This window comes from Gymnoscopelus braueri, assembly GCF_963280865.1.
Source record: "Gymnoscopelus braueri genome assembly, chromosome: 8".
NCBI classification, from domain to species: domain Eukaryota; kingdom Metazoa; phylum Chordata; class Actinopteri; order Myctophiformes; family Myctophidae; genus Gymnoscopelus; species Gymnoscopelus braueri.
In genome coordinates this window covers 12,479,438-12,492,909 of record NC_137609.1, presented here as the reverse complement: position 1 = coordinate 12,492,909, position 13,472 = coordinate 12,479,438, and the positions used below count along the sequence as shown (strand labels likewise).

Sequence of the window (13,472 nt, the reverse complement as noted above, 5' to 3'; positions counted from 1 at the left end):
ACCCCCCTCCCCCATTGAAGGAGAGCAAACTAGTGATGAGCGGACCAGCAAGTATTGGGGTTTGCAGGGGGAAACATTCAACGCAGTTTTGAAATCTTGTGATGTTTGTGATGTCTCTATCGTTCTTGAAGCACTTGGTGTGTAAAATAGTGGAGAAAAAAAGTCATAGAAAACTAAAATAAAAATATTAACTAATACCTTGTGTGCCTATTTTAGTTTTTCTTGTCATGTCCATTTCTCTAGCTGTAATAAAATGATTTGCTTTGTGTCTCTCTGACACATTTTCAAAATACCAAAAATTATGAAGAATATAACCGTTACTTTATATACTGACACTGTATTAGCTAATAAAAAGTTACATTAAACCTTAAAGTCGCATACTTTGAGTGTCTCTGAGCAGTTTCCAATTTCACATTTGTTTAAGTTTTATAATAATATTCTAATATACTATCTGAACTAATTATAGTTCATATTTTGCAACACAAGAGGGCGCTAGTTGTCACTTTAGGAGGTTGCGTACTTCCGCCAGAAATAGGTGCGTTTATTTAATGTTTGGTGGGTTAGCCGTGGGTTAGCCGACGGGACGGCTGCTTTCTTAACCAACCATCTTTTGCAGTAAAATAAGATGTGTTCCCGTCTTTTCGCCCGATATATTATAATAACTGTGTTTTCGCCCATATATGTTATTCCTTATTATGTCATGTCCACTGTTGTTGTGCTAGGATAGCTTAGCTACCGTCGTTTCATTTGAAATAAATATATCCAACCTGAGTCTACGTTGGTCACGTGATAAAGCTTAAACCGGTTGTAATGAAACTAACACACCCTGTCGGTTCATTGGCAGAAGTCAAATGGCGAGCACGGAAGTGGGTGAGTCGGTGAATTCATGATAGTAGATGTGTGGATAGATGGTTATTGTTATTACATTTCCACTCGCTAACTTTGACTCATTAGATCATAGTTGACATGTCTACTGATTACTTTTCACACCACAGTGGTACTCAAGCAACGACCTAGAATCTAGTGTGCCATGATCTAGGTCCTAGACCATGGCACACATCATGCAAGCTGATCACAGCCTATGCTCACAGGCACAGCTACAGCAACACTACAGTTCTGGGGGGACAGGACAGCCAGATGTACTAATCCTGCCGGTTCAAAGTGTTTCATTCTATAATCCAATCATCTGGTCAGCCAGCATAGTTTCATGTTGCTACTACTGTACAGAACCAAATGACTGGTCTTTCTTGGGCTCAGATTGAATCTGCATTGTTGTAGCTTATGTCACCCATTTAGCTTGTGGGCTACATTTGTTCACACAAAACTCCTGATATTTTCTTTTGTATCTCTTGATGGGTAAACAGCTGAAAGTACATAGTACAATCCTGAGTGTTAATAACCCTGAGAGTGGACTGATGTAGCTGTGTAATAATAACAGAACTGTGTAATAATAATAATGATGGAGACCGTTTCCTGTAGGTGTTGATCTGTTGATATGTACCAGCATGAACAGCTCCTGAACATGCTGGCCCACCAAATCACCTCAAAATAAAAAATAAAATACCTTTAAAGCTTTTACCTTCAGTTGTGTATAATGTGCTTTGAAAAGGGTCCATCCATTGCTCACCTGACACCTTTTGTAATGGCCATTGGCTTCTGCTTTGCTGTCTGTCTGTCTGTATCTCTCATACAGAACGCAAGCGAGGCCAGCTCGCTGCTCTGGCCATCGCAGCAGTCGTCATTGTCGTTGGGGTCCCTCTGTGGTGGCGGACCACTGAAACGTACCGTGCATGGCTACCTGTCAGTGAGATCAAGGAATTGGCCAAGCTTCAGGTGTGTGTGTGTGTTTGTGTTCCCACTTTTCATGAACTTTACCCCCAGTGATGTCATGGAATTCTGGGCCCTGTGACAGCATTTGTACAGGAATTTGATAAACCTTAACATATTTTATGGCAGTGATCTTTTTAATTTGAAGGACCCCCAATTTGATAACATTTTAATCTCTGGGATCTCTGGGATCTAAGAACTTTTTTAAAATGTTATACAATGATTTAGTCTATTACGGTCTGGCGATTGATCCATAATTCCTTTACTGTCTACTGTATGTACTGTAGGCATAGATCTAACAGTGAAAACCCGGATCTGTTTTGCAGCTGCAGCTGAGTGTTGATGTGGAGGTAGTGTTTGCACGTGGAACCCTGACCCCTGAACAGCAGAAGAAGGTTCCATTGACACAGACAGAAGATGAGGAGCACACGGTAGATGGTGAGGAGGTCGAATGTTACTGTAAAGCTTGAATTATATTAAACTTTTATTCTACTGTTACTTTTCATCACTTATTTTTTCTACTTAGTACTGACAACTGCTTTTATTACCATAACGTTCACTCTATTTTATGTAAGGTGAACTGATGATAATGTTGAATTGAATTGCTGTGTGTGGTTATAAACTACGAGGACAGCCCATGACATCTCCCCTTAAACTCAGTTGTTTTGACTTGTCCTTCTTTCCAGAGGACACGGCTTTAAAGTACAGATATGAGACGAAGTACCGTACAGCTACTATCATGGAGGAAGATTCTTTAAATCAGCCCACTGCTGCAGGTGAGATGTTATATTCAGCTTTCAACTCTCTCAACAGTAGAGGTGAGGAAGGGATGAAAAGGGCAGCAAAAAAGCAAAAAAGAATATCTGGTTTAATAGTGCCCACTGCTCCTAATACTGATAAGGATGGGTTAAATTAGGGCGTCAGATTTCACTTATGTGCAAATGTACTGTTATATTTTGCGTATTTTGTTCCAATGTCATATGAAATGGTGAAACATGAAACGTTAACGCAGCCTTGACTTGAGCGTACCACATGTGTATAAAATGATGAATGCCCCATGCGTGTGTGGATGCGCGTGCCTGTGTGAATCATTGGCACAGTTTGAGCAACACTTGCAGACTGAAAGGTCTTGTTCAACAATGGCAGGGCACAGTTTAAGTATTGTGTAGTGTAAATGAGAAGAACTTCCAATGAGAAGTGTACTGTAAGCAGCGGCATCACGAGAACAGATAAAGCATGGCAAGCTTTTATATGAAGCTGGAATACAAAAAACGACAAAAAGAGGTCACAGTCTATGAGCCGCAGGAGGGCAGGGCAGGGCACTGGAACTCTGCTATCCGATATGGATCAGAGAATAAGCAGCAGTACTTAATAAATCCCAGAAGGGAAATTTGTCCTTTGTCCTGCATCGGAAATGGACAGATGTTATCCAGGCTGCATCAGATGAAAAGACTATAAATTGTATTTTTTATGGCGTTCATTTGATCAACCCATTACAAGTTGGATAATTACTACTGTATTAGAGTTTCAAAATGGTCTCATAATGCCCCACAACCTCACTGTCCTACCACGGGCAGTGGTGGTGTCTGCCGATGTCCTGCAAAATCAAAACATGACATGGCAAACAACACTTCACCCAATTACGGCCACACTTGCAGAAATGGGGACACATTGAGGACATATGTTTTGCTTTGAATCTGCCTCATGTCTACAAACAATCGTTACTGCATAGTTACTTCAGAACCAGGCTCTTATATAGTGAAATTGAACAGGCCTCTTATTTTATTTTTATTTTATTTTGACGGGCACTGAAACATTTTTCAGTTCTCTCATATTTTACTGCTTTTTAAGTGTTAATAACCCTAAAGATTTTCTATTGAGACCCATATGTGACTATATTGTTCCTTTTGTTTTCTTTAGAGGCAGATCTCTCTCTGCACGTGCTCAGTGAGAGCCCATGTGGATCTGTCGTTGTGTATGTCATTCCAGAATCATCGTCCTTGCTGCCTGAGGTTAATCACAATCTCTTTCTAAGTGTTCTCTCTATTTTTCTGCACTCTTCTTGACTGTCCCATACCTTTTTATGGACATTATCAGCTAGTTTTCTTTGTATTCCCTCTTTATCAAGACTCCACTCTAGTACTCTAAATTTTTTTACATTCTTAGATACATGAAGATTTCAGTTTTCTTAGTCACTAGTTTTAGATTTTCTCTTTGTGTAACATTACTCTTGTGTGTTTTCTGTATGTGCCTGTTGGCCAATCTAACACTCTCAGGATGTGGCTGTGTACATTGGTCAGCGGCGGACAGCCGTGCTTCGTATGGGTGCAGAGATGAGAGTGGGCAAGACTCTGCAAGACCGCAAGACTCTGCCCCAGCTCCTCACACACCTTCAGCAGCGGGTCAAGCAGGTGCTGCAGGTTATGTCTTTCAGCCACGCTGACATCACCGCCGCCCTTAGTGACAGAGTCCGTCTCAGCCCCGGCAACAAGGAGAGCATGGCTGATAGCATGAGAGCCTTCAAATCCAGCCCAGGTTAGATTTTGTTAGTTTGTTCGCAGCACATCTTCATCTCTCCAATGAACATGGCGTTCTACTCAACGTAGTTTGAGTTCACTTTGTCATACATGTATGTTGTATGTTTAAATGTGCATCAGTCAAATTACAATGAAAATATCGACTCCTGGATTGTGACATTTTTTAGTTACTGTCATGTGAAATTTGACGCACAAATGTTGCAGAACAATGACATTATTTACATAATCAAAAGGAAACGGGACCATGTCGATTCAACAATAACTGTGTTCAAAATATTTAACACTAACCTCTTGGAAACAGTGCTGAAACGTAATCTCCATTAAGCAATGCCTAACTTTAATCACAATTAAACACCCACTAGAAAATCTAACCCACTAGAAAACAGCCCAACTTGAACCAATAGAAAACAAAAACACAATATCTTTTATGACTTGCAGAAATTAATCGAATTTCACATTTAATTTCTTAAATCTCTTTTGTTGTCACTGTTTCAGGCTATGAGATCACGTTCAGCCTGTTGAACCCAGACCCAAAGTCGCACAACCTACAATGGGACATAGAGGGCGCTGTGCAGAGCTACATCCAGCCTTTGCTTACTAAACTGGCCCCTGTGGCCAACTTTAGCATAGACTCTCAGGTAAAGTCACTGTGGGCATTTTGTCCCTGAAGATTCCCATCCCTTGTTTGTGTGTTTGCAAAGAACACTTTGCAGAGTGAAAATATACTAGTCATGCCTGCGTACCTGTTTTCCATACAGATCTTGTACTACGCTGTGCTGGGGGTAAACTCTCGCTTTGACAGCAGCCTCAATGCCTACACACTCAACGCTGACAGCCTCGCACATGTCATCAACCCTGTGGAAGCTAGGCTAGGTAAGGAAAAAACAATATGTCTGCTCAGTTCTATTGAAAATGATAATCCTGCTTTGCTAGATGTTGAAATTACTGATGAGCAATGTGGTATATGGTCACTGGTTCCCAAATGGTGTGCCGTCACAGACATAATACTCACTCATTTGCCACGGCAGAAGCAAATTATATACCCTAAAAACCTTGCTGTTTCTGTTTTGGGCTCGTCAGGTCGAGAGAATGATATACTGTATATCTTTTTAAATTTCACAAATTGTCTAAAATAGCAAAGATATCTGATCTACAAGCTACAAACTATAGCTAAAGCTTTAACTTTTTTATTTTTAAGGTGTAAGGTATGAAATAGGGCTTAACATTTTACAGAGTGATAACACTTGTTATTGAGGCTATTTTGCACGGATATGAAAACACAGGTGTGCCTTGAGATTTTGACTTGCCCTTTGGTGTGCCTTGCCTTGGGGCGCACAAAGCTCGAAAACCACTGATATGGGTGATTTATATTTTGTGTCCAGGTTCAAATGCTGCGTCTTCCAACCCAGTGCTGAACTTTCTGCTGTACGTCCCTGACGCTCACCACTCTCCACTTTACATCCAAGGCCACATGAAGCAGGATGTGCCTTCCAATGCATTTCACTCACCGCGGTGGGGCGGTATCATGGTAAGATCGACGCTGTTCTAAGGGCATTATTAGAGGAAGAGATCAGGTCTTGGTTGTAATTTTTAAAGGAGATTGGGCAGTCTGCTCCGTGGAAGAAACCCAGTCTTCTTAAAGGATGTGTAGTGTGATATGTTGGGCTGGGCTGCAAATTAGACAGACCTTGTTCAACTGTCAGTGTAAAATTATATATTTTCTTAATAGGTCTATAACGTCAATGATAACTATGGACCAGAGACTGAGTTTCCTGTAAACATCAACATTAACATGGCTGAAGTCATGGGAGTCTTCCTCGCACAACTTCGGTAAATTGTGTTTGTGTGTATGAATGTAATATACAGTATATTATTATTTATTATTTTCATCTAGCTATAAGCAATAAGCATGATAGAACCTTCCTCTGCCCTACTCTCCCAGGCTTATGTTGGGTGTGCAGTCATCTAACTCTCCCCCTGGCTTCCTGGTGGCACCATGTGGTAATGCAGGATTGGCTGACTGGGAGCTTGATCGCCTCATGTGGAGTCGTAGTGTGGAGAATATTGCTACGGCAACTACCACCATCACCTCCCTGGCACAGCTCCTTGACCAGATAGGCAACATTGTCATAAATGACAACATTGCCCAGCAAGTAAGCTGTGCTATATCAATTTACTTCATTTGGTTCTATGTACAGGGTTGTTATATTACATTTTAAAAACATTTACATCAGGTGTGCTGCTTCCTTCTTTATGGGCATAATAAGTCAAAATATTGTTTATCTTCATATGTTGCTTCTGTGCTCTGTGAGAAAGAAGTAGCGATTCCATTCACTCATATGGCGAAACGTGTCTCAAATTAAAGTAAGTAAATGAACAAAGCAGATTCTGACAATATATATAAAAGTTTAGTCCCAGTAATATATACACATATAATGTGTGGAAAGTGAAATGGCTGTATTGATATTCCATTTCCCTTGACAGAAGTTCTCTAGGGCCAAAGCAAATATCTAAGTCACCAATATTCGTAACATGAGTGATGGTGATGATTCCAGTTAGCAAAATAAAACAAAAATAAAAGCGGAATCAACACTATTCCATAACTATTCCCTGAATGCAAGAAGAACAAGGATCCAGTTTGAAAGAGGGTTTGTCCACAGAAATGCTTTTATTTCCATAGACGTTGACATCTGCATTGCCAATCCACAGAGTGTACCGTCCTGAATCACAACAACATCACACTTTATACAGACAGACATTTGACGTAGGACCTCCTCCCAGTTCTCCTTCTTGACCACTCACAAACAGGTTTTTAGGAACAAAAGACTTCTTGGGGTGGTTCTCTTCAGTCAGCACAATGGATCACACAATCTGTCTTGGTTTTAACACATAACATTTATCTATCAAACTGCACTTTTACACAAGCTCATATTATGAAATCATTGTTTAACATCTTATTAGCTTCAATATAAGACCACACATATATGTATTCAACCTTGTATGAATGATTTAGACAAAAATAGATGATTTAAGAGGAATGGCATTATTCTTAGATTCAAGAAGAAAAGTTACATGAAACTAACTGGTTTCTTCTCCAACCACATTTCACCAATGTTTATACTTGCTACAAAATAAGCTTTTACCAAGAAATAATAATAATAATAATACAGTATGAATTCAATCTGGCTTTAACAGAGGTCTGTGGGGATAGAGAGAGAGATAACATATGCATTCACCTTAGCCATCACCTTGCATAAGGACAATAGTATTATAATCAGCCGCTTGGTAACAAAAGACTTGGCCCAGAGACTTGTTTTGGTTCACACTTAAAGCTAGGAGCTTCTGCTCCAGGACAAAGACCAGGATCTTAAAGGGTTGACTGATCAACACATCAATAGCAGAGACATGCATCTATATTCAAATCTAAGGGTTTGCCATCCTGCTGTCTCATCCTCTTGACTCCAAAAGGTCAGAGCCTCACCTGCAAATTCCCACACTGTTATTAACCAATAATAAAAGATATAGTCCTGGATATACCATAATAGTTTGGCAGAATCTGCGTTGTTAAAAAGTGTTATATTTGAGAGCTTTTTCACCATGAATGGAATTGCTCCTTCCGGTTCCTTGATCACAGAGCACAAAAGCAGAAACTGGTAATGATGGGCAATATTTGGACTTGTTACTTATCATGGCTTTTGGTTGGTTTTGCCAAAGTTCACACGTGTACCATGAATTCTGAACATAACTGTAATTTCACAATTTCTTATATGATTGATTGTTCCTATCATGCAGGTATCAAGCACTGTCACTGCACTACAGTTGGCTGTGGGTGAGCTGGAGGCAGGCAATCTGGGCTTTGCTCTGCAGTACAGTAAAGAAGCTATCCTTGCTTCAGAGAGGGCTTTCTTTGACCCCTCCCTCCTCCATCTCCTCTACTTCCCTGATGACCAGAAGTTTGCCATCTACATACCGCTGTTCCTGCCCATGTGTGTGCCTATTCTGTTGTCACTTCTCAAAATGGCATCTGAGGCCAGACAGCGACGCAAGGATAAGAGTGCCAAGAAGGACTGAGGAACATTCCGGCATGAAGTACTCGAGTGTTCCAATTTGTGATGCCTTACAGATGTTTTGTTTGTCAGCGACACTACGCCATTACTCTGGTCTGAAGTCAAAACATGTCACAAGTCAAACGTATTATTTTGTGTTTTAATACAGTGGTTCTCAACTGGGTGTGCACTGGGACCTGAATGTTGTGTTGGCCAGGTAGGCCCAATATATGCAATGGATAATGTACAGTGAGATGGTCATTATTGAACATAAACCGACAGGGTGAAGCAGGACAACTGCAAAGTCATTATTAGAAAATAATGAACGCGTCACTGTGCATAATCCTGGTAATTACACGGTTACTTACTTGATGTACAAGCTGAATTTATTTTAAATTAATTTTATTAGACTAGAGGTTTGGGCTGCATAGCGGCCCTCACACCTACGTTGCACTGCCGATCTGACTGATATGCCCATCGATCTGACTGATATGCCCATCTCTGTATCTGTCAGTCCTTGTCCCTTTCATGCCCATATATGGAGATCCCTGATGTCATCAGTATATGGCCATATATGGGCATGCCCCCTTTTGTGCCTATATATGGAGCTGACTGATTTGTTTGCGCCTGATGCCATGACAACACACTGAGGTTAAACAACACACTCCATATTTGGGCGTAGCTTCATTGTCATGGTGACATGAGCGTGACAACGTAGTGACATGAGAGTGACTACGTGGTCCGCCCATCCTCCCTTGATCCAATTTTGATATAGGATACGGTGCAAATTTCTAGCAATAATTAGGCAGTGCAGCAGTCCACTACCAAGAAATAACAGACTATTATTATACCGTGACCAATCAGAATCAAGCATTAAACAGGGCTGTGTAATGATGATAAATATACAATAACTTCATTCACAACCCATTTTGGGGTCCTAACACACTGGTTCAAAATCACAGTTTTAATGAATATCATGTACCAGAGCATGAAGAAAGGCGCCATGACTATACCCTGCATCACTTACAGCAGTGGTTCTCAAACCTTTTCATGTGAAAACCAAATTCATGTATTATGTATTTGGCCATGGACCCCCATCAGATAATATTTTGTGCCAGGGGCGACTCAAGATTTTGGTGTTAAAATCTTTAGTGAAAATAGCAGCTCTATAAGCTCAATGTGGTGCATTGTAGATCGGCTATTTTCGGTATATATAGGTTTATGGTGGTTAAACTGATTTTGATGCTATATTACGTAATTTTGTTGGGGACCCCCTGGAACCCCCTCAAGGACCCTTGGGGGTAGTCGGTCGCCACACTTTGAGAACCACCGATTTACAGCATGCAGAGGGGGTTGGGGTATATTTATTGAAGGTGAAATTCATTTTTTATGTTGGTTCTGTGGGATTCTTTTTTTTTTTTTTTAAGGGAATGGATGTATTTATTATGTTTTCTCGAATGACAACTGGATATTGCACTGAAAATGTGAACATTTGAATGGTTGGCAATTTATCGTTTTTATATTTGTTCAATAAATTTAAATTATAAACAAAGACTGCTGTCACTGGCATATGTATGCTGGTGTAAGCCAACTTTGGTGAAGTAACAAACACCAGGTGTATTTATAGAACCTTAAGCTTATACTACATAATAGGATTATGGCACATCACAACAGCCAGTCTAAAAATAATTATGGGTTTGTTTCTATTCTAACAGACTGATTTTAAATGGGCAATTTAGGCGTACAGGATCATTTAAATTCAATTATATTTGAAATTCACTGTATGTCGACCCTGGCACTGGCATTTCACTGCTTGTGTGACTGTAAATAACAGACAGTAGGTAAATTAAGTTTGCACTCTGCTCCCTGCCCCTTGTACCCGATTTGAAGGGTCCGATCCTTTAGCAACACAGCGTATGCCGGAGGTACGCGAGCAGGGCGGAGACGATCCTGGTAAACCCTCCCTCTGGAAATCTCATTTCCATCAAATGGAAATGAGATTTCCGGAGGGAGGGTTTACCAGGCTAGGCGGAGACGGCAATCCAGTAAGAAATGTTCATGCATTCTGAGATTCAATGTTGAAAACAGTGGTGGAAAAAGTATTCACATGTCTTACTTAAGTAAAAGTATCAATACTGCAAGTATAAATACTCTGTTACAAGTAAAAGTCCGGAATCTACCTGAGTAAAAGTACAAAGGTATTGGTATCAAAATGTACTCAAAGTACCAATTACGTTTTCAAATGTATAAATTATAAAAAATCTTTTGAAAATAGTAGCTCTACAAGCTCACAATGCGTGCATCGCAACACATTGTGAGCTTGTAGATAGTCTATTTTCAAATGGCCGAAATGTATATAAGGCTGAAGTGGTTAATGTAATAATAATCAAAATCTAAAAAGTAACTAGTAACTAGAAATGTGTCAAATAATTGTAGTGGAGTAAAAGTACAACATTTGCCTCAGATGGAGTAGAAGTAAAAGTAATGAAAATTGGAAATACTCCAGTAAAGTTGGAAAAAAAATTGAGTACAGTACTTGAGTAAATGTACAGAAAACAAACACCGTGCGTAAAAAGGAGCGCACCGTGACTTCCGCTATGATGACGTAGTAGGCCCCGGTCGTCAAGCTAGCTAGCAGCTCCCTCCCAAAGCGAATGTCTTTGTTTCTCGACGTTGGAAGTCGGAGATTTTAATTGTTTTTACCTGCACCGCGACATAATATTATCCGTATAACGTTAACTAGCCAGCCCGGTTAGTCGTAGATACTTTCTTGGGCTGTCGCGAAGGTCAAAACCATCGTTATTTATAGCCCTTTTATTTTAGCTCCGCTAACTAGGAAAAGAAGCAGCTTTATCGGCATCATGTCTCAGTCTGGCGGGAGCGTGGTCCGCGGCCCTGCGGGGAACAACGACTGTCGAGTGTATGTGGGGAACCTGCCGCCCGACATCCGCACCAAGGACGTGGAGGATGTCTTCTACAAGTACGGAGCGATCCGAGACATCGACCTGAAAAACGGACGAGGAGGACCGCCCTTCGCGTTCGTGGAGTTCGAGGACCCGAGGTGAATGAATGTGCCGAGCCGTGTCGTGCCGTGCAGGCTGCCATTTTCTAATCCCGCCATAACAGACACTGGTTCTCAAAGCGGGGACCGGCCCTGGGAGGAGGGAATCCCTCTATTATAGCCCGTTTCGGTCTTGTAGACCCTTTTTTTTGTATCTGGGCAGTGGTGGAAACAGTACTCGAACGTTTTACTTAAAAGTATCAATACTGCAATGTAGACGTACTCTGTTCCAAGTAAAAGTCCAGAATTAAAAATGTACTTGAGTAAAAGTACCAAAGTATTGGTATCAAAATGTACTTAAAGTATAAAGTAATCACTATGCAGGTATGAAAATCCTTTGAAAATAGCAGATCTACAATTAAGCTCACAATGCGTCTCGTGAATGGCCGACATGTGTGTATATAGGTCTGAAGTGGGTAATGTATGTTGTGTAATGATCATGGAAATCTACAAAGTAACTAGTAACTAAAGGTTTCAAATAATTATAGTTGAGTACAATATATTTCCTCTGAGATTTATTCTAGAGTAGAAGTAACAGTACTGAAAATTGGAAATACTCCAGTAAAGTAAAAAATACCTCAAAATTGCACTTAAGTACAGTACTTGAGTAAATGTACTTAATTACTTTACACCAGACACCACTATCTGGGATCCCGCCATCCCAAATAAAGGAGAGACGGGGGTCAAAAGTAACAGGGCAGGCTGCAGGCAGGGGCAAATGTAACACTAAATCATTCTGATCAGAAACAAGCTAGAGGGACGAGAGTCGATACCAGTGTTGCCATGTCCGCTCATTATAAGCGACTTTGGGCTTATTTTTCTGTAAAGTTGCTTGTAAATATTGGTGGCTGCGTTTTGGCTTGCTTGCTTGCTTCCTAAATGTTCTTTTAAACAGGGGTTTAAAACATTCTCTTGTCAAGGCCCAAATTAATGTATTGGTCCGTGGACCCCCCCCCATCTATAAGTATTTCCTGACCCCTGTACCCCTTTTTTTTTTTAAATAGCAGATCTACCAGATCTACTACGCGTTGTGAGCTTGTAGATCGGCTATTTTCAAATATCCGACGCTCATGTGGCCTAGTCGCTTATTTTCATAGACCTAGTTTGCTTATTTCTCTCGCAATATCTGGCAATACTGCTCAGTTGGGTCCTCTCGATGATTCATCTCAGCAGATGAAACATTTAGAGGTGTAAAAGTACATTTTTGAATGTACAGTATTTTCATTCTGCTATCTTAAGTCTAGATGACAGCAAATTTAAACTTGGATGACTTGTATCTGTTATTGTTCACAAATTAACGTTAGCAGCCTATGCTAATCTAGGTGTCTCTAGCTAGGATATGGGATCTCATCATGGCTGCCCGATCCGTAACACAGTGATCGGGGTCAATTGTAACAATGTGTTACAACGCAAGCATATTTGTTTTGTCTGGGATTTTACTTTTATTTTAGTAAATGAACATATTTTACTAAATTTCAAAGTAAAAACAATAAACAAAAAAAATAGACATATATTTGAAAAAACGAAATGGAAAAATACATTAATTCAAATAAAAATAATTGTAAAAAATTATAATAATAATATATATATATATATATATATATATATATATATATATATATATACAGTATATATATAACATTCTTAAGTAACAATATTACATTATAAAAAAATAAACATTACGTAGTGATGTGCTTTTATTTGAGATATAGTGTGTTAATATGAGTTATATTTTACAGTGTTACAATTGCCCCCAAACATGTGATGGGCAATTGTAACACTCTGACTTATTGCATTAAAAGTAATATTTTAGTCTTGTCCTTACTAGTGAAAGCTTATAAATGGTATTATTAATTAGGACACGTATACATGTTTATTAAAACAAAAGATGACTAGTATATTTCAAGTAGTCTGTGAATTATGGAAAATATAATTAGTGTTACTTTTGACTCCAGTCTCCACTACAGGGTTCCGAAAGGGGCTAGGGACCCCCCAATGGTC

At 39.8% G+C, this 13,472-nt stretch overlaps 2 protein-coding genes across 3 annotated transcripts in view; both read left to right on the top strand.

Annotated features, from left to right (window-relative positions):
* The first annotated feature begins 815 nt into the window (after positions 1–815).
* Positions 816–8,594, top strand: pigs (phosphatidylinositol glycan anchor biosynthesis, class S). The gene is made up of 12 exons (XM_080436331.1): positions 816–870; positions 1,694–1,833; positions 2,154–2,265; positions 2,514–2,603; positions 3,748–3,839; positions 4,104–4,362; positions 4,860–5,002; positions 5,123–5,237; positions 5,747–5,892; positions 6,094–6,194; positions 6,307–6,517; positions 8,157–8,594. Exons 1-12 carry the CDS (start codon positions 852–854, stop codon positions 8,433–8,435), a joined length of 1,707 nt encoding a protein of 568 aa, XP_080292457.1. The 5' UTR covers positions 816–851; the 3' UTR covers positions 8,436–8,594.
* Positions 8,595–11,031: 2,437 nt separating this feature from the next.
* The window catches only part of srsf1b (serine and arginine rich splicing factor 1b), an 8,359-nt gene continuing 5,918 nt past the window's right edge, over positions 11,032–13,472 (top strand). For both annotated transcript variants that reach the window (XR_013933656.1, XM_080436338.1), the window contains exon 1: positions 11,032–11,471. Coding sequence is in view for 1 of the 2 variants with exons in the window: in XM_080436338.1 (XP_080292464.1) it covers positions 11,272–11,471 (200 nt within the window). In the remaining variant the exon portion in view is untranslated. The remainder of the gene's footprint in view (positions 11,472–13,472) is intronic.

Excerpts from the sequence above, each read along its gene's own strand:
- pigs (XM_080436331.1), top strand. Across the intron at positions 3,840-4,103 it reads CATCGTCCTTGCTGCCTGAG|GATGTGGCTGTGTACATTGG; the intron begins GTTAATCACAAT and ends TAACACTCTCAG. Across the intron at positions 4,363-4,859 it reads AGCCTTCAAATCCAGCCCAG|GCTATGAGATCACGTTCAGC; the intron begins GTTAGATTTTGT and ends TCACTGTTTCAG.